General features: G+C 39.7%; 5 protein-coding genes across 5 annotated transcripts; 4 read left to right on the top strand and 1 right to left on the bottom strand.

The window, feature by feature from the left end:
- Positions 1-12: 12 nt before the first annotated feature.
- Positions 13-2,570, top strand: LOC131009233 (malonyl-coenzyme:anthocyanin 5-O-glucoside-6'''-O-malonyltransferase-like). Its single transcript, XM_057936497.1, has 2 exons — positions 13-672; positions 1,383-2,570. The coding sequence occupies exons 1-2, from the start codon at positions 229-231 to the stop codon at positions 2,310-2,312; spliced, it is 1,374 nt and encodes a 457-aa protein (XP_057792480.1). The 5' UTR covers positions 13-228; the 3' UTR covers positions 2,313-2,570.
- Positions 2,571-4,382: 1,812 nt separating this feature from the next.
- On the top strand, positions 4,383-6,265 carry LOC131009984 (malonyl-coenzyme:anthocyanin 5-O-glucoside-6'''-O-malonyltransferase-like). The gene is made up of 2 exons (XM_057937379.1): positions 4,383-4,832; positions 5,339-6,265. Exons 1-2 carry the CDS (start codon positions 4,383-4,385, stop codon positions 6,263-6,265), a joined length of 1,377 nt encoding a protein of 458 aa, XP_057793362.1.
- Positions 6,266-7,576: 1,311 nt separating this feature from the next.
- On the top strand, positions 7,577-9,752 carry LOC131009983 (malonyl-coenzyme:anthocyanin 5-O-glucoside-6'''-O-malonyltransferase-like). Its single transcript, XM_057937378.1, has 2 exons — positions 7,577-8,029; positions 8,823-9,752. Exons 1-2 carry the CDS (start codon positions 7,577-7,579, stop codon positions 9,750-9,752), a joined length of 1,383 nt encoding a protein of 460 aa, XP_057793361.1.
- Positions 9,753-10,943: 1,191 nt separating this feature from the next.
- LOC131009982 (malonyl-coenzyme:anthocyanin 5-O-glucoside-6'''-O-malonyltransferase-like) lies at positions 10,944-13,151 on the top strand. The gene is made up of 2 exons (XM_057937377.1): positions 10,944-11,457; positions 12,228-13,151. The coding sequence occupies exons 1-2, from the start codon at positions 11,008-11,010 to the stop codon at positions 13,149-13,151; spliced, it is 1,374 nt and encodes a 457-aa protein (XP_057793360.1). The 5' UTR covers positions 10,944-11,007.
- An 892-nt stretch (positions 13,152-14,043) lies between these two features.
- LOC131009981 (malonyl-coenzyme:anthocyanin 5-O-glucoside-6'''-O-malonyltransferase-like) lies at positions 14,044-15,518 on the bottom strand. The gene has a single exon (XM_057937375.1). It carries the CDS (start codon positions 15,394-15,396, stop codon positions 14,044-14,046), a length of 1,353 nt encoding a protein of 450 aa, XP_057793358.1. The 5' UTR covers positions 15,397-15,518.
- Between the last annotated feature and the right edge of the window lie 2,438 nt (positions 15,519-17,956).

The raw sequence follows: 17,956 nt of genomic DNA, 5'->3' as shown, positions 1-17,956 counted from the left end.
ATGATTTTTTTTTTTTTTTTGGTGAGGGATGCATACCAAAGCCTCATCCTGATTGATTAACATCACAAATTAAGTTTATTTTCCAACAAAATTTAAATTATGATCTATTTTCACTATACCTTTTTTCGCTTCAACAATTGAAAAGGTCGCATTTTCCAGCATATAATCCGCACTGAAAAGTCTTAAAATTAAAAGATAGAAACAGATTTTGCACCTTTCCTAAACACCATGCCGACCATACACACAACCATCCGAGTTCCTCCTCCGCCCGGCGCGGCGGCGGAGCTGAAGCTGCCGCTGACCTTCTTCGACATCTGGTGGGTCCACGCCCAGCCCACGCTCCGCCTCGTCTTCTACGACCACCCTTGCTCCACCGCCGATTTCTTGGACACCGTCGTCCCGAAGCTCAAACAATCGCTCTCTCTCACTCTCAAACACTTCCTCCCCGCCGCGGGCAATCTGCTCTACCCTTCGGACACCGACCGAATGCCCGTTTTCCGCTACATGGCCGGCGACGCCGTCCCGCTCACGATCACGGAATCCGGCCTCGATTTCGGCGAGGTCACCGGAGATCACCCTCGCGACGCCGATCAGTTCTACGACTTCGTTCCTCCGTTGCCGCCGCCGACGGACGAGGCCGGATTCAAAATAATCCCCCTTTTAGCCCTGCAGGTATAATTAATGTTCGGTAAATTACTGAAATTTGACCAAATTTTTTTTTTCTACGCTAATTTAAAAAGAATTGGTCTCCTGTACGCTCGAACGCACGGTGAGAAGAGAACCATTCTAACAATATTAATGTAATTATTTAATAATTAATTATTGAATTTTTATGTGGGAGCTCATGATGCACCCGAGCTGCTTGATAATTATTGAATTTTCATATTCATTTGATTTTTGATAACGAGTTGCATTATAGTCCAATTTTAATACTAACATGACCGCATAAATATTCGAGATGACCAAATCGATCAACGAATGAAACAACGTCATTTTTTTCACTCGCCAAAACATCGCTTATAAATTACCGATGACTAAGCTATTTCGACAAATAAATCAAGACGAATTATGACATCGTTAACAAAATCAAATTAAATTAAAAGTTTACTAATTGTTTCGCAAATTTTTAAACGAGGAGATATCGCATTCCAATGTCGTGCGGACGGTTGCAAAAGAGAATTTGTGTTTTTAAATTGATTGGAAAAATCATAATTTAGTCAAAATTCAATAACTATCAATAGATCTTTAAATTGATGTGCAAAATCATAATATTGTCAAAGACTCAAAGTTCAACAATTTACATGTTTTATCTCTAAAAAAAATCAATAATGGTTCCTTGAGGGAATGGTCTTAAAAATTAAGTTGCGCTTTATTGTCTATAGGTGACGCTCTTCCCCGGCCGCGGGTTATGCATCGGCGCGGCCAATCACCATAGCCTCGGCGATGCGAGATCAATCGTCAGATTCATATCGGCGTGGGCTGAGATCAATAGATCCGGCGGAGATAACGAGTTTCTCAAGCAAGCCGAATCCCGACCGATCTTCGACAGATCGGTCATCAAGGATCCCGCCAGAGTCGATTCCGTATTTTGGAACGCCGTGAAGCGGATCCCGATCAATCCGTCGCCAACATTTCCACGGCCAACAAACAAGGTCAGATCCACGTTCATCCTCCGCCAATCGGATTTAAAAAGGCTCAAAGATATAATTCTCGCGAAGAAACCGAGCGCAGCTCCGGCGTCGTCGTTCGTCGCCGCGACGGCGTACGCCTGGTCGTGTCTGGCGAAATCGGCGGACGCGATCGGAGAGAAAGTCGACGACAAGGAAACCGAAGCGTTCATCCTCATCGCCGACGCGAGAGGGAGGCTGAACGCGATGATAGATCCGCCGGTGCCGGCGAACTACTTCGGAAATTGCTTGGGCGGCGGGATGGCGGGCGCGGAGCACGGGTTGCTGGCGGCGGAGGAGGGGTTTCCGGCGGCGGCGGAGGCAATCGGCGGGGAAATCAAGCGCAGAGTTCATGACAAGGATGAGTTTCTGAAGGGGGCGGAGGGCTGGCCGGGGGCAATGATGAAATATATGGGGATGAGGAGTTTTTTGGTGAGTGATTCGCCCAAATTCGATCTGTATAAGGCGGATTTCGGGTGGGGGAAGGGGAGGAAGGTGGAGGTGGTGTCGATTGACGCGGAGAGTTATACGATGTCGTTGTGCAATTCTAGGGATTCCGACGGCGGATTGGAGATCGGTATGTCGTTGCCATTGGAGAGAATGGAAGCTTTTGCCGCCATATTTGCAGGTGGTCTCAAGTTGTGAGGAAACATAAAGCGACGTCGTTTTGTACACTTGTTAGCTTTGATTTCCAAATAAAATGATGCAACACCAATCTTTCCCACCGTGAATGACAAAACTTAGAAGTCTAAGTGTTTGATATTTTTGGTGAACGTCGAAAATAATAAGAGTAACATAATTTTAGTAGACAGAGAAAGTATAATTTCGAACGAAAAATCAATATAATGTCAAAATTCAAGCTACTCTCTGGGTCCTATTAAAAAGTCATAATTTTCTTTTTTTTTGATACCCACATAAAATAGTTCTATTTTATTCATTACTCTATGATAGATTACCGTTTATATATTGACTTATTTACCTATTTTATATTTCTACTACATGATGGATGTTTTCACCACTTTAAAATATAATTAATACTATTATTTTTTAGTGGAGTACATAACACTTTTATTAATTGTAAGTATTGAATAACATCATATATATAATTTATTAAGACAACTAATACAACTATACAAGATGCAACAAATTTGATGATTAAAAGAGTGATGGCATTTTCCCCTTAAAAAGGAAATAAAGAAAATGAAATCGAGAACATTCCTTAAATAATGCCGGGTTATGTTGGTGAATTCTTTCAGTTACATTGACTAGTATTCTTTCTTTCAGTTACATGATATAATATACCACTACATTTTACTTATACTATTCTAATTTCATTAAGACACATTTATTAAGGGTAAATATCATGAAAACCTCTTAAGTATACCTACTTTATCAAAAATACCCTAAACTTTCAAAATGTTCTCTAAACTCTCAAACTATCATGTTTTTATCAAATATATCTCGCATCTATTTTCCGGTCACAAAAAATGTGATGTGGCTCGCCAGATGCCATAATATAAATTATATTCTATTTTTTTAAAATGCAATGGCAAAAACGACATCGTTTCGTACCATATCATTAAAAAAAAATCCACGCTGAAATTTAAAATTCACTCTTATCGTGTTTGAAATTCACACTAATAACCTAGAATTAGAGATAAACACGATAGAATATGGTACGAAACGAAGTCATTTTTTTCATGTCATTTAAAAAAAAATAGAATATAAATTACATTGTGGCACCCGACGAGCCACATCACGTTTCTGGTAACCGAAAAATAGATGCGGTATATATTTGATAAAAATCTCATAGTTTGAGCGTTTAGAAAACATTTCAAAAGTTTCAGGGTATTTTTAATAAAGTGAATATAGTTCAGAGGTTTTCATGATATTTACTCATTTATTAATGCCATGATTCAACTTTTTTTGAATAGTGTAACTCTCCATAATCTGACGTCACTGTCACAAAAAAGACCTTCAAACTCTCCATTTAACACACATGCTTGATTATAAATAATTAACACCTGTAAAATAAGATATGTAATAAATAAATTAATTAGGATATATTAGATTAATTATTGTTAATCAAATGAGGAGGAGTCTTCTATTTAGACTTTTGCACAGTACGAATCACTCAAATATTTTACTCAAATATTTTAATATGTCTTATATTTTAAGGGGTCATTTGAAATTGAATTATCTTGATACGAAATTGTCCTAAGATTGTTTCTTTTCTTTTTTTCACAGGAGTAGGCCGAGACTTACAAGTCATGATTAATTTTACGTGGCATTGTCTTGAGATTAAGTATCAAATCGTATATGTGCGTGTGCTGTCCTAGCGGTAGGATGTTAATGCCCAAGACCTGAGGTCTTGAGTTCGAGTCCTTCGTCGTGCGGTCTTTAAATTTATTTTTTTACTTATGTCATTAATAAAAAAAAAAGTATAGACTAATTTTATCTAATTCTAAAAAGTAAATAAAACACTTAAAAGTATTCTAACAGAGTAGGTGAACTATAAGAATTTGTGTAACCAAATGATTACATAAATCCAACCATCATTAATGTCACAAACAAATACACTTCATATTCCAACTGCGCAATAAATTATAATCTATCCCCAAATGAAAATAAAAATAAAATGTGAACACAAAAACATAACTGAAATTTCATCTCAAACAGCTATAAATACAATGAGATTGTTGAGCAAAAACCACCATGGCAACCTTGCTCCAAACACATCGAGTTTCGCCGCCGCCGCCGCACGGCGGCGAGCTCACACTCCCGCTCACCTTCTTCGACATGTGGTGGGTCCATTTCCACCCAATCCGCCGCGTCCTCTTCTACGACCACCCTTGCTCCACCTCCGATTTCCTCAACGCCGTCGTTCCAAACCTCAAACAATCACTCTCCCTCACCCTCAAACACTTCCTCCCCGCCGCCGGCAACCTCCTCTACCCCAACGACACCCACAAAAACAAGCCCTTGCTCCGCTACGCCGCCGGCGACGCCGTCCAGCTCACGATCGCCGAGTCCGACCGCGACTTCGACGAGCTCACCTCGAGCCGCGCCCGCGACGCCGACCAGTTCTACGACTTCGTGCCGGAGCTCCCGCCGGTGCGAGAAGGCGGCGGCGACTACAAACTAGTCCCTCTCATGGCCGTGCAGGTAGCCACGGACGTGCATGTTTTAAATTTTGATATTGAGATTTTTGAGAAGATAAAATTTCTATAATGTAATTTGATGATTCCTCAAAAAAAAACCCAATAATTTGATAATTTTGTAATAAGTAAAAATTATGAACTTTTTGCTTGGTGGGGCTTAAGACCCCTCCTCTAAGTAAAATTTAAATATGCATATATAATTCATAAATACTTATTTATATTATTTCATTACGTATATTGTTCACATTATCAAGGAGCATTTATTTCTATGGGGAAATGAATATAATTATAATAAATTATTCTATTTTTTTATTCCAAATTTTTTTTTAGCATATTTGAGAGTTGATTGTAATAAAATTATTATCTGAAGTTTTAACAATATAAAAAAATAAAGAGAAATATTATGGGCAATCATATTTAATTTAATTGGACCCTGTTTTTCAAATATATATACACTATGTTATTTCTGGCTCTACCACTGACTATTACTATTTCCGCCATTTCATGCAGGCGACGCTCTTTCCCGGCCGCGGCGTCGCCCTCGGCATCGTGAATCTTCACTGCCTCGGCGACGGCAGCTCGGTTAACGCGAGCTTGATTTTCGGTTGGGCTTCGATCAACAAATTTGGCGGAGATGAAGAGTTTCTGAGAGAAAGAGGTGAATCTTTGCCGATTTTTGATCGATCTGTGATTAAAGATGCCGTCGGAATCGACACTATTTTTTGGAACGAAATGAGGCAGACTCCGCTCACGCCGTCGCCTTTTCCGCTGCCGACGAACCGGGTCCGAGCCACATTCGCTCTGACCCGGTCCGACATAGAGAAGCTCAAGAACCGGGTTCTGGCAAATAAACCCGGTCTGAACCGGGTTTCTTCGTTCGTGGCGACGGCATGCTACGTATGGAACTGCATGGCAAAATCCGATGCCGACGGGGACGGCGACGCTTACGAGCTCCTCGTCGTCCCCGTCGACGTGAGGGGGCGACGGAACGCTCTCATCGAGCCGCCCGTGCCGACGAACTACTTCGGGAACTGCATCGCGTTCGCGGTGACGACGATGCGGCACGGGGAGCTGGCGGGGGAGGGAGGGTTCGAGGCGGCGGCGGAGGCCGTGGCGGAGGAGATCAAGAGCGGGGTCAACGACGCGGCGGCGCTGCTGAAGGGCGCGGAGGATTGGATGGCGGAGATGAAGAAGTGTCAGGCGCGGGAGATGAGGGTTTTTGGGGTGTCTGGATCGCCGAAATTTGATCTGGCGGTAGCGGATTTTGGGTGGGGAAAGGCGAGGAAGGTGGAATACGTGACGCTTGATGGAGAGAAGTATTCGATGTCTTTGGCTAATGCCAGAGAAGGGGGAGGAGGTTTGGAGTTTGGGCTTTCGTTGCCTAAGAAAAGAATGGAAGCTTTTGCTGCTATATTTTGGGATGGTCTCATCAATTAAAGAGATGAATATATGTGTGTTTTATCTATTGCTACATATCTTTTTAATCTGAATAAATGTTTATTTGGTGTGGTATTAATATACTTGGTTCGATTCATTCTTTAAAATTATGCATTTATTTCATTTCTAATAAGTTCTCACATATAACCTCATATATAATTTGACAATTTTATCCCTAGCTAGATTGCATGTTCTTTTTTATTAATAAATTTATTCTGGGAAAATGAGGGATAACAATTCTCTTTTGGAATTTTATATCTCTCATTGAAGTGAAAAAGGAGGAAAAAGAGCAAAGGAATTTTTTTTTGTTATACTTTCATTTTTCATGATACATTTATCAATCAAAGATAACACATCATTAATATAAAATTATTTTTCCATTAGCAATAATTTCAATGTAGAACCATTTCTTCGTTATCAATACTCTTAATTTCTCTACTATATATCAATTAATACTCTCAATAATTTTTTAATTAAAATTTGTGCTGAAAGATTCTATGCATAAATATGAGGTTAGAGAGGAGTATTTTTCATCAAATTAACATGGTATCATTAATCATGTACTCCCTTTTTAACAAATCAAATTAATTGTCGAGCTAGAATTATTAATTAAAGATTGATCACTTAATATTGGTAAATATAAGATCCAAACTATATATTATATTTAAATATTTAATGAAATCAACGAGCTATATAATTTACTTTATATTAAAATTATATAATTTTTCCTCACATTTTTCTTCTCTCAAAATGCACTCACCAAACTCTCTCTTGTTTTGCCTCTCTCTTCTTGCACTCTTGCACACTTTCATTCGTCAGAATTCAGCTCAATTTATAGAGAAATTTGAGTTCCAAATTTCTTCCTGTAGCCACCTACAACCGCAATTGTAGAATGAACTCATAGAAGAAGATCGACATATCTTGTAATCGCCCCATTGCCGAGAATTAAGGTAGGCTGCAGCTATTTGTCTTGCTCCAATTTCCTTCAAATGCAATATTGTTGTTGCTATAACTGCAACATTTCCTCCACAACCTTTGTTAAAAATTATGGGCTTGTGAGACTATTTCAGGTGAAGTGGAAATAGCTCAATAGATTTTACATAAATTTACTTAATCAAACTATGAATCTATTTAGTTTAAATAAGACCAAACAAAAGTTGATCGAATTGGATGATTTTGCGTAATCTTCACTAGAAAAAGTTCGATCGATTCCTTCCAATCTATACATCTTCTAATCTTATAATCTCTTTATCATCAAGAGACAAAAACAGCTATAAATACCCCACTTTTATTGAGCAAGAACCATGCACCATGGCAACCTTGCTCCAAACACATCGAGTTTCGCCGCCGCCGCCGCCGCCGCACGGCGGCGAGCTCACGCTCCCGCTCACCTTCTTCGACATGTTTTGGGTCCATTTCCACCCAATCCGCCGCGTCCTCTTCTACGACCACCCTTGCTCCGCCTCCGATTTCCTCAACGCCGTCGTTCCAAACCTCAAACAATCACTCTCCCTCACCCTCAAACACTTCCTCCCCGCCGCCGGCAACCTTCTCTACCCCAACGACACCGACAAAAACATGCCGTTGCTCCGCTACGCGGCCGGCGACTCCGTCCAGCTCACGATCGCTGAATCCGGCCTCGACTTCGACGAGCTCACCGCGAGCTGCGCCCGGGAATCCGATCAGTTCTACGACTTTGTGCCGGAGCTCCCGCCGGTGAAAGACGACGGCGACTACAAACTAGCCCCTCTCATGGCCGTGCAGGTAGGGGCGGACCCAAAAAAAATTCTTGATAGGAGCTGCATATTTTAAATTTTGATATCGGAATCTTTAGAAAGACAATTTTTCTATATGATTGGATTTGATGATAGGGTTTTTACACAAAATTTCTCAAATAAAATTGGCATTACAACAGAATTATATAATACTGATATAATTTTAGTGATATCAAGAGTGTTAGAAGACACTAAATTTGTTATATTTTTTTTAGAAATTAGGAGACAAGTGTTTGGGTTTATAAAAATAGGACACTAATTAATAAGTGATGCACCTGCAGGATAATTTTTGATATATTTTAAGAGTTTCAGGTTTAATCGAAACTAAAATGGGGCCGAAAATTAAATTTTTTGCCAAACTAAGACGCTAGTACATTACTTATTAATTGGTATCCTACTTTTGCGCAAGCTCAAAGATTTTTGTCCTAATTTTCTAATCAATCTGAGTTAATATCCTGAAAAAAAAAAAAAAAAAAACCATGCACCCTCTAATTGCATCCACACATGCATCTATATACTTTTACTTATAGAAATTGATACACCACCAAATATCACTAAATTTCATGACATGCTTTAAGTTTTGAGACTCACTGCATAATTGTTACTCCTCTCAAGATATCACAATTTTATATAAATTGACAATTATTCAAAATCATGTCACCACTGGAACATTTTGTTATATTACGATAATGTGACCATTTTATAAGAATGAAATCATATAAATTTAAATGGTGGGGGCTTAAGCCCCCCTCACCTCTTACTGTGTCCGCCATTCCGCGCAGGCGACGCTCTTCCCCGGCCGCGGCATCGCCCTCGGCATCGTCCATCTTCACTGCCTCGGCGACGGCAGATCGGTTAACGCGGGCTTGATTTTCGGCTGGGCTTCGATCAACAAATTCGGCGGAGACGAAGAGTTTCTCAAAGAAAGAGGTGAATCTTTGCCGATTTTCGATCGATCTTTGATTAAAGATGTAGACGGAATCAATACTATTTTTTGGAATCAATTGAAACACGTTCCGTTCAAGCTAAGATCTTTTCCATTGCCGACGAACCGGGTCCGAGCGACGTTCGCTCTGACCCGGTCCGACATCGAAATGCTCAAGAACCGGGTTCGAGCGAAGAAATCCGGTCTGGACCGGGTTTCCTCGTTCGTGGTCGCAGCCGGCTACGCCTGGAGCTGCATGGCGAAGTCCGAAGCCGCCGACGGGGACGACGACGCCGAGGCCGAGGAGCTGTTCGTCATCCCCGCCGACGTGAGGGGGCGACGGAACGCCCTCATCGAGCCGCCGGTGCCGGCGAACTACTTCGGGAACTGCATAGGGTTCGCGGTGGCGAGGGTGCGGCGCGGGGAGCTGGCGGGGGAGGGGGGTTTCGAGGCGGCGGCGGAGGCCGTGGCGGAGGAGATCAAGAACGGGGTCGACGACGCGGCGGGGCTGCTGAAGGGGGCGGGGGACTGGATATCGGAGGTGAAGAAGTGTAAGGAGATGAAGATGAGGTGTTTTGGGGTGGCGGGATCGCCGAAATTTGACGTGGCGGCAGCGGATTTCGGGTGGGGAAAGGCGAGGAAGCTGGAAAACTTGACGCTTGATGCGGTTGAGTATACGATGTGGTTGGGTAATGCCGGAGCTGGTGGTTTGGAGTTTGGGTTGCCGTTGCCTAAGAAAAGAATGGAAGCTTTTGCTGCTGTATTTGCAGATGGTCTCATTGAATAAGAGATGAATGATTTTATGTATTCTGCTACATGTTTTGTATGTCACAAAATAAGGTTTATTTGGTTTGGTCTTAATGTATTTCATCAAATGTAATATTTTCTTCATCCCAACGAAGTCGAGTTGTATTCCTTTTTGGGCCGTCCAACGAAATTGAGTCGTTTAGAATAAATTAAAACTACTTTTTTATTCACTCTCTTTCATTTCACTTTTTCACTAATTAAACACTAGCTACTTTTTCTCAAAAAAAAACACTAGCTACTTAAATCTTGTGCCAAAAACAAATGTCTCACATTCGATGTCCCAGAGAGAGTATTAGATATCTAGGTGCATTGACATTGCAAGAAATTCTTCTAATTCATTTTGTTGTAAATTTCAATAAATTATATTAGATATCTAGGTGCATTGACATTGCATGAAATTCTTCTAATTCATTTTGTTGTAATTTCAATAAATTATATATAGAACATGTATTCACAATACAAACATCACAAAATTTAATCCTACAATTAATCACGAATTTAAAATTAATTGTGACACTTTTGCTTATTTTTGAGGTGTACTGAAAATATAACACTTTTCATTTAGACCATCTCCACTAGTTTACATCAGTGTCAAACTCATTTCGTAGTTTATGTCATTTCGAACATTAATTCTACTACATCCATTTACACCCAAAAAAATGTAATTACTAATTTCATACAAAAATAAATATTACACCCTCTCCGTCCTCAATAAAACTTCTTAAATTTCCTTTACGGGGGCGTCCATTAAAAAATTTATTTTTCTATTTTTGAATTCTAGCCCACCACTAATAATACCCCATTTACTCTTATTTTTCGTCATATTTACACTAATTACAATAATACAATGCTGATTACAATTCTTTTTCACCATTCTCAATTAATACACTCAACATCGTCTTAAAATATGTGTCACTTTTTCCTATGAAATTTTATTGTGAACGAAAGCATTGCATTTCATATCGTAGTTTAATTATTATTAATTAAATAAAACAATTAAGTATATATGTAACCTTAATTTTGCTAGTGATGTATGGAATAATTATGAAATAAGTCCAATTTTTTTTTTGAATTGGATGCAATTTACGTAATCTTCAGTGGAAAAAGTTAGATTCCTTCTGATCTATACATCTCATATCCATTGATCTATACATCTCAATCTAATATCTATCAAGAGACACAAACAGCTATAAATACTCTACGACTGTTAAGCAAGAACCATATATGCATGCACCATGACAACGACCTTGCTCCAAACATATCGAGTTTCGCCGCCGCCGGCGCACGGCGGCGAGCTCACACTCCCGCTCACCTTCTTCGACATGTGGTGGGTCCATTTCCACCCAATCCGCCGCGTCCTCTTCTACGACCACCCTTGCTCCGCCTCCGATTTCCACAACGCCGTCGTTCCAAACCTCAAACAATCACTCTCCCTCACCCTCAGACACTTCCTCCCCGCCGCCGGCAACCTCCTCTACCCCAACGACACCCACAAAAACAAGCCCTTAATCCGCTACGCCGCCGGGGACTCCGTCCAGCTCACGATCGCCGAGTCCGGCCTCGACTTCGACGAGCTCACCGCGAGCTGCGCCCGGGACTCCGATCAGTTCTACGACTTTGTGCCGGAGCTCCCGCCGGTGAGAGACGACGGCGACTACAAATTAGCCCCTCTCATGGCCGTGCAGGTAGGGGCAGACCCAATATAAATTTTGCCCAAAATTTCCCAAAAATTATGATAATTGAACGATTTTCTTAAGAATGAACAAATAGAAAATCTTTGCTTGGTGGGCATTAAGAGTGTGCATCGTTTTTTATGGCCGAGTTTTAATAAATATTAGGTGAATGTGCTGTGAGAGGAGAAAATGATCTATTTGCTTGTAATGTTATGGGGTAGAGTAGCGTCTAAAGATGAAAAATACACACTCTTGTGAAACATCTCAAAACAACAACAAATCGGATAGTATTTTGTCGTATTTAATACAATTAAAAAATAGTACTTTCTCTGTCGCACTAAAATGGGATATTTCTTTTCGACATAGAGAAGTGGAAGGAATTACACATTTTCAATACTTTTTCAAGAGTTAATTATTCTCTTTCGCAGACTCAGCTAAATAGGACTAATCAAAATGAAAAACGAGTCCTATATTTTTAACTGCACGAAAAGAGTATTTTAATTTTTTTTATTCTTTATTTTAGTGCGGTGATGTTTTTTGTCTAATAGAGAGACTAAGTTGGTTTATTTTGTTATTGTTCGGGTCAAGTTTCACAATAAATGATTTAGTATGTAATGAAAATATATTGAGAGTTAGCATTTATGATGTATTGATGTTCAAGTATGAACAATATAAATTCCACTAAATTAACTTTTTTATTTTTCAATATGAAACTTGCTATCTTGAGGTAATATGATGCGTAGGATTGAATCCTCATTTGATTTTTGTATACTATCATGCAGGCGACGCTCTTCCCCGGCCGCGGCGTCGCCCTCGGCATCGTGAATCTTCACTGCCTCGGCGACGGCAGCTCGGTTAACGCGAGCTTGATTTTCGGTTGGGCTTCGATCAACAAATTTGGCGGAGATGAAGAGTTTCTGAGAGAAAGAGGTGAATCTTTGCCGATTTTTGATCGATCTGTGATTAAAGATGTCGCCGGAATCGATACTATTTTTTGGAAGGAAATTAGGGAGACTCCGTTCACGCCGCCGTCTTTTCCATTACCGACGAACCGGGTCCGAGCGACATTCGCTCTAACCCGGTCCGACATCGAGAAGTTGAAGAACCGGGTTTCGGCGAAGAAACCCGGTCTGAACCGGGTCTCGTCGTTCGTGGCCACCGCGTGCTACGCTTGGAGCTGCATGGCGAAGTCCGAGCCCGACGGGGACGACGTGCTTGAGTTTCTCGTCGTCCCCGTCGATGCGAGGGGGCGACGGAACGCCCTCATCGAGCCGCCCGTGCCGGCGAACTACTTCGGGAACTGCGTAGCGTTCGCGGTGGCGACGGTGCGGCACGGGGAGCTGGCGGGGGAGGGAGGGTTCGAGGCGGTGGCGGAGGCCGTGGCGGAGGAGATCAAGAGCGGGGTCAACGATGCGGCGGCGCTGCTGAAAGGGGCGGAGAATTGGATATCGGAGATGAAGAGAAATCAGGCGCGGAAGATGAGGTGTTTAGGGGTGGCTGGATCGCCGAAATTTGATCTGGCGATAGCGGATTTTGGGTGGGGAAAGGCGAGGAAAATGGAAAACTTGACGCTTGATGGAGAGAAGTATTCGATGTCTTTGGCTAATGCCAGAGAAGGGGGAGGGGGTTTGGAATTTGGGCTTTCGCTGCCTAAGAAAAGAATGGAAGCTTTTGCTGCTATATTTAGGGATGGTCTCATCAAATAAAATATGAGAAATTTTCAAGTTCATTTACTATTTCTAATTTATTTCATAAATTGTCATGCATTTATCGTCCTACATTCTATTCTATTCTATTCTATAGGAAGGTACTAATTAAGAATGCTTGATTTGAGTGATAATGCATGATTGATAAAATAATTTAATTTAAGATTTGATTTTCATGATTCAATCGTAATGCATAACTTAACTCATATTTTAATCATCTGATTGAGTGTTTATTTATCATTTATCATCTCAAATTAAGTTGGGTGATGTATTTAATCACATTTCAATTCTATTAATTTTATTTATCTCATCTACCAAATTAAATATCTGTATTTGTATTAAACTGTATCCCACAATTAATTTTACTAATCTAATAATATCGATCTATTTTAAAAATAAAAATTATATTAAACCTCTATAAAATTTCAATACTAAATGAAGCTTAAAAATGAGATATACCCTAATTATGGAATAATTAATATTAATAATAAAATAATAACTAAAACAACAAATTAAATGTGTAAATAATTATAAACAAATCAATTTCAATTATAAATAAATTATAATTATAGACTATACCAAAAAATAATTCATATATAATAAATGATAAACTTAATTTGCGAATGTGCAAATTTTGAAATATGTTCTTTTTTCCTTATAAAAGAAGATTAATAATTTTGCATTTTTTCATTTCATGACTTAAATTCCCAATTTAATGATTGAACAAGATGTGTCTTAGCAATTGAACGATGTGTTATTTCAAATAATCTCATAAAATTCCAATTTCCCATAATTATTGTGATTCGATTTATAATTTCTAATAACAAAATATCTTAATTAGAACAATGGAAATAGAGAAATTCATTCTCACAAATCAATTATCAAAATATTCCTACCCAAACCTCAGCCCTTGAGCAAATATTGCCGCAAAAGCTTCCATCCTCTCCTTCTCCAACGACAGCCCCACCTCCAATCCGCCGCCGCCGCCGCCGCCCCTCGATTTGCAGAGCGACATCGAATACCTCTCTCCGTCAATCGACAGCGCCTCCATCTTCCTCGCCTCTCCCCACCCGAAATCCGCCGCGCACAGGTCGAATCTCGGCGATCCGGAAACCCCAATCGATCTAATCCGCTTCAATTCCTCGTAGCTTTCCCGCCAATTCTGCATACCTCTCAACACCTCCTCCTTCCTATTCACCTTCTCTCCGATCACCCTGCCCACCTCCTCCGCCGCCGCCGCGAACCCCTCCTCCCCCGCCAGCCGCCGCCGCTCCACCCTCGCCGCCGCGAAGCTCAGGCAGTTCCCGAAGTAGCTCGCCGGCACGGGCGGATCCGCCCGCGCCCGCACATCCACCACGAATACGAAGTAGTCCACGCCGCCGTTCCCCGCCTCCTCCCCGACGGCGTCTCCGGACTTCGCCATGCAGCTCCAGACGTACGACGTCGCCGCCGCGAACGACGATACGTGAACCGGACCGGGTTTTATCGAGCGCTTCAGCCTCTCTAAATCGGTCCGGTTCAGCACGAACGTCGCTCGGACCCGGTTCGTGGGAACCGGGTTAGCCGAAACCGGCGGTCTAAAAGGAATCTCTCTCATCACTTCCCAATTTAACATGTCCCATCCGTGGGGATCACTCACCGCTCCCCTGTCGAAAACCGGCGCTAAAAACTCGGCGTCGCCGCCGAGTTTCGTGATCGAAGCCCACGCTTTAACGAATCCGACGATCGAGCTGGCATCGCCGAGTACATGGTGATTCGCGAAGCCGATGCAGACGCCGCGGCCGGGGAAAAGCGTCGCTTGGAGGGCGAAGACGGGGACGGCTGCAAAGCCGTCGCCGTCGCTCGCCGGCGGCATCGGGGGCACGAAATCGTAGAACTGATCGGCGTCGCGCGGGTGGTTTCCGGTGAGGTGATCGAGGTCGTTGGTGGAGACGGCGATCGTGAGCGGGACGGAGTCGCCGGCGACGTAGCGGATCACGGGCTTCTGCGCCGCGGTGTCGGAAGGGTAGAGGAGGCTGCCGGCGACGGGGAGGTAGTGTTTGAGAGTGAGGGAGAGAGATTGTTTGAGGTGGGGAACAATGGTGGATAAGAATTGGGGTTTGGAGCAAGGGTGGTCGTAGAAGAGGAGGCGGCGGATGGGTTGGAAATGGATCCAGGTGACGTCGAGGTAGGTGAGCGGGAGTGATAGCTCGGCGGCGCCGCCTGGCGCCGGCGGAATACGGCAGGTTTCGAGCACGGTCGTCATGGCGGGTTTTGGGGGTTTGAATTGATCACTGTGTTATTATATAGTAGTCATTTTCTCCCCCTCCTTTAAGTAGAAATATTAAATCTGTGACTATTAAAATTAAGGTTAAATATAAGTTATTATTCCAGCGTTTTCCGTTAATTATGGAAAATAATTTAATATAAGTATTAACTGTAAAATATTTCTAAAAGATGACGTGTCTCACCGGGACGTGCATGTGACATTAATTATATATATATATATACTTTCTCTTTATTATAAGATATTAAGAATGTATCATTTGAGTGAATAATACAAGTTTTAAATAATATGGTAAATACTATATTGAGTGGAGAAATTATTCATTATTTATAAATGGGTGATTGTGGTTGAATCGAGTGTGAATCGTGAGGCTCCCCATCAGTTCAATTTGGAATATTTGACATGCTTTGATATTTAGCAATTACTAATTTATCCTGTCTCACGATTACGTGTTGATCAAACTCTGTAATATAGAAATAAGTGATTGTGAATGAAAAGATAAAGTGATATTATGATCCAAAATAGACATCATACCTTCTTATAATAAAAAGATTTGAATTGGGAGATTCTATAGAATCTTTACAATTTTTGAAAACGACTACCAGTCATAAATGCAATTTGCTGTTTTATTTTAACGAGATAAACTTGATTTAATATTGGATGACTTTTAGGCAGGTAAGAAATATGCTATATTCGCTGGAATATATATTTATAACTTATTAATATTTGGCTGTGTTTGGATTCAGACTCATCATTCCACCTATATTTTTTAATATTTTTTTTGACCCAAACTATATTTTTTTAATATTAAGAGGGTGTTTGGTTGACCTTAAAAGACAACATATAAATTGTTATTAATTTATAATTATTTAAAATATTTGATAAAATAAATTTCTAAATAATAGATGAACAAAAAAAATAATTAACTCTAACAACTTATAAGTTTCCTAAAAAGTAAGTTTTTAAATCTATTTTTTTTTCATAATTATTATCATCATGTACTTAAAATTCACGTCTCTCTACATTTCTCTCTCTAGCTCATAAATCTATCTTCAGCTTATAAATTTAATTATCCATATAATTTAATAATAGCCAAACATAGTCTAAAAAGTGTTTACTATTGAGAATAAGTTTAGATAGATAAAGATAGTATATCTCAATCTCTTGTAAATTAAGATGGATTAGAACTTTAGAATATCTCAATATATCTGATAATTTTTAAAATTTTGACTAACTTGCTTTATTCATATTTTATTGAAGGAAATAATATTGAAGAAACTTTAATAATGAAAATAAAATACTCAATTATAAGTATTATCAGAATATCAGTCCTACAAAAATAAATGTGAATATAAGTTGTGTGAACTAATTAATAATAACGTACTAATAAAAATCTTAAATAGCCCATTTACAAGATTCTGGGGCCCTTGGTCCAATTCGAGTCCATTTGTTCCATCTTTTTGGACCCAATTCTCCTTAAATGAAGTAAAGTCCAATTCATTCAAAACTCTTATATTACAAATGACTAATTTATAGTGGGACAAACTTTAGGGATGTCCATCGAGCCAATCCGTTTGAATTCAGGCTAATCGGCTTCGGATCATTTGGGTTATAATTTTTTCGGGTTAGAAATTCTCAATTCTAATCTTAAATTTTCAAAATTCCTATTAATCCATCGGGCCAATCAACATCGACTTAGATATAGTAATTCTTTTTATAGAGATAAGGAAAAGCATATATTTTTTTCTAATTGATTTAAATTTTTTATTTTTGAATCAAAACATATCTCGGATTTTTAGGGATATTAGCATGTAAATATACAATTTTTTTGCATTTTTTTCTAAAATTTAACATGACTTTTATTTTCTACTCACAAAATACATGAACTTAACATTTTTTTTTTTGACACCGACAAGAAAAAGTTCTAATTTATTTATTTTTTGTTTACACGGTTTATGCTATATTTGAGCGTTGTCTAATTATTTCATAGTTCCCTATCGAGTTGTAGGCTTTTCAATACAGACCATTCAAATTATAATTTTTTCAGCTTAAAAATTCTCAATAGTCAATAGTAAACCTATGAAATTGGTATTGTATTTGATTAACACCCATGAATTTTCGTATTTACAAAGTCAAATAGCATTAGGCACATTTTCACTCATTAAGATATGATTTATATTAGTTGTCTTCAATTACTATTAATCTATTATTAATATATTTTTTGGCAGTTTGATGTAAAAAAGTTGATGAAATTGATTATCAAGCTTTTAAGTGGTCAAAAGCGACTGCAGGTTAGAAACTGAATTAATTTCAACTCTAATCATCTTAATTTCTGACGATTTAATAGTTGAAAAGCACCTAATTAACACTTGCAATGATCATCTAGCCAGTTTGCTTCTTCTTTGACCAATTGATTATTTCTGGTACCATTTCAATTACTAGTTTTTCTTTTCTTTTATATTCTTAAAGGTCAATCAACGTAAATAGGGATTTTTGCAAATAAAATCACGAATTATTTCAATTTTACAATTTTGACGTG

Source organism: Salvia miltiorrhiza, chromosome 2 (genome assembly GCF_028751815.1).
Source record: "Salvia miltiorrhiza cultivar Shanhuang (shh) chromosome 2, IMPLAD_Smil_shh, whole genome shotgun sequence".
NCBI lineage: Eukaryota > Viridiplantae > Streptophyta > Magnoliopsida > Lamiales > Lamiaceae > Salvia > Salvia miltiorrhiza.
This window is presented reverse-complemented; position numbering and strand designations above follow the sequence as displayed.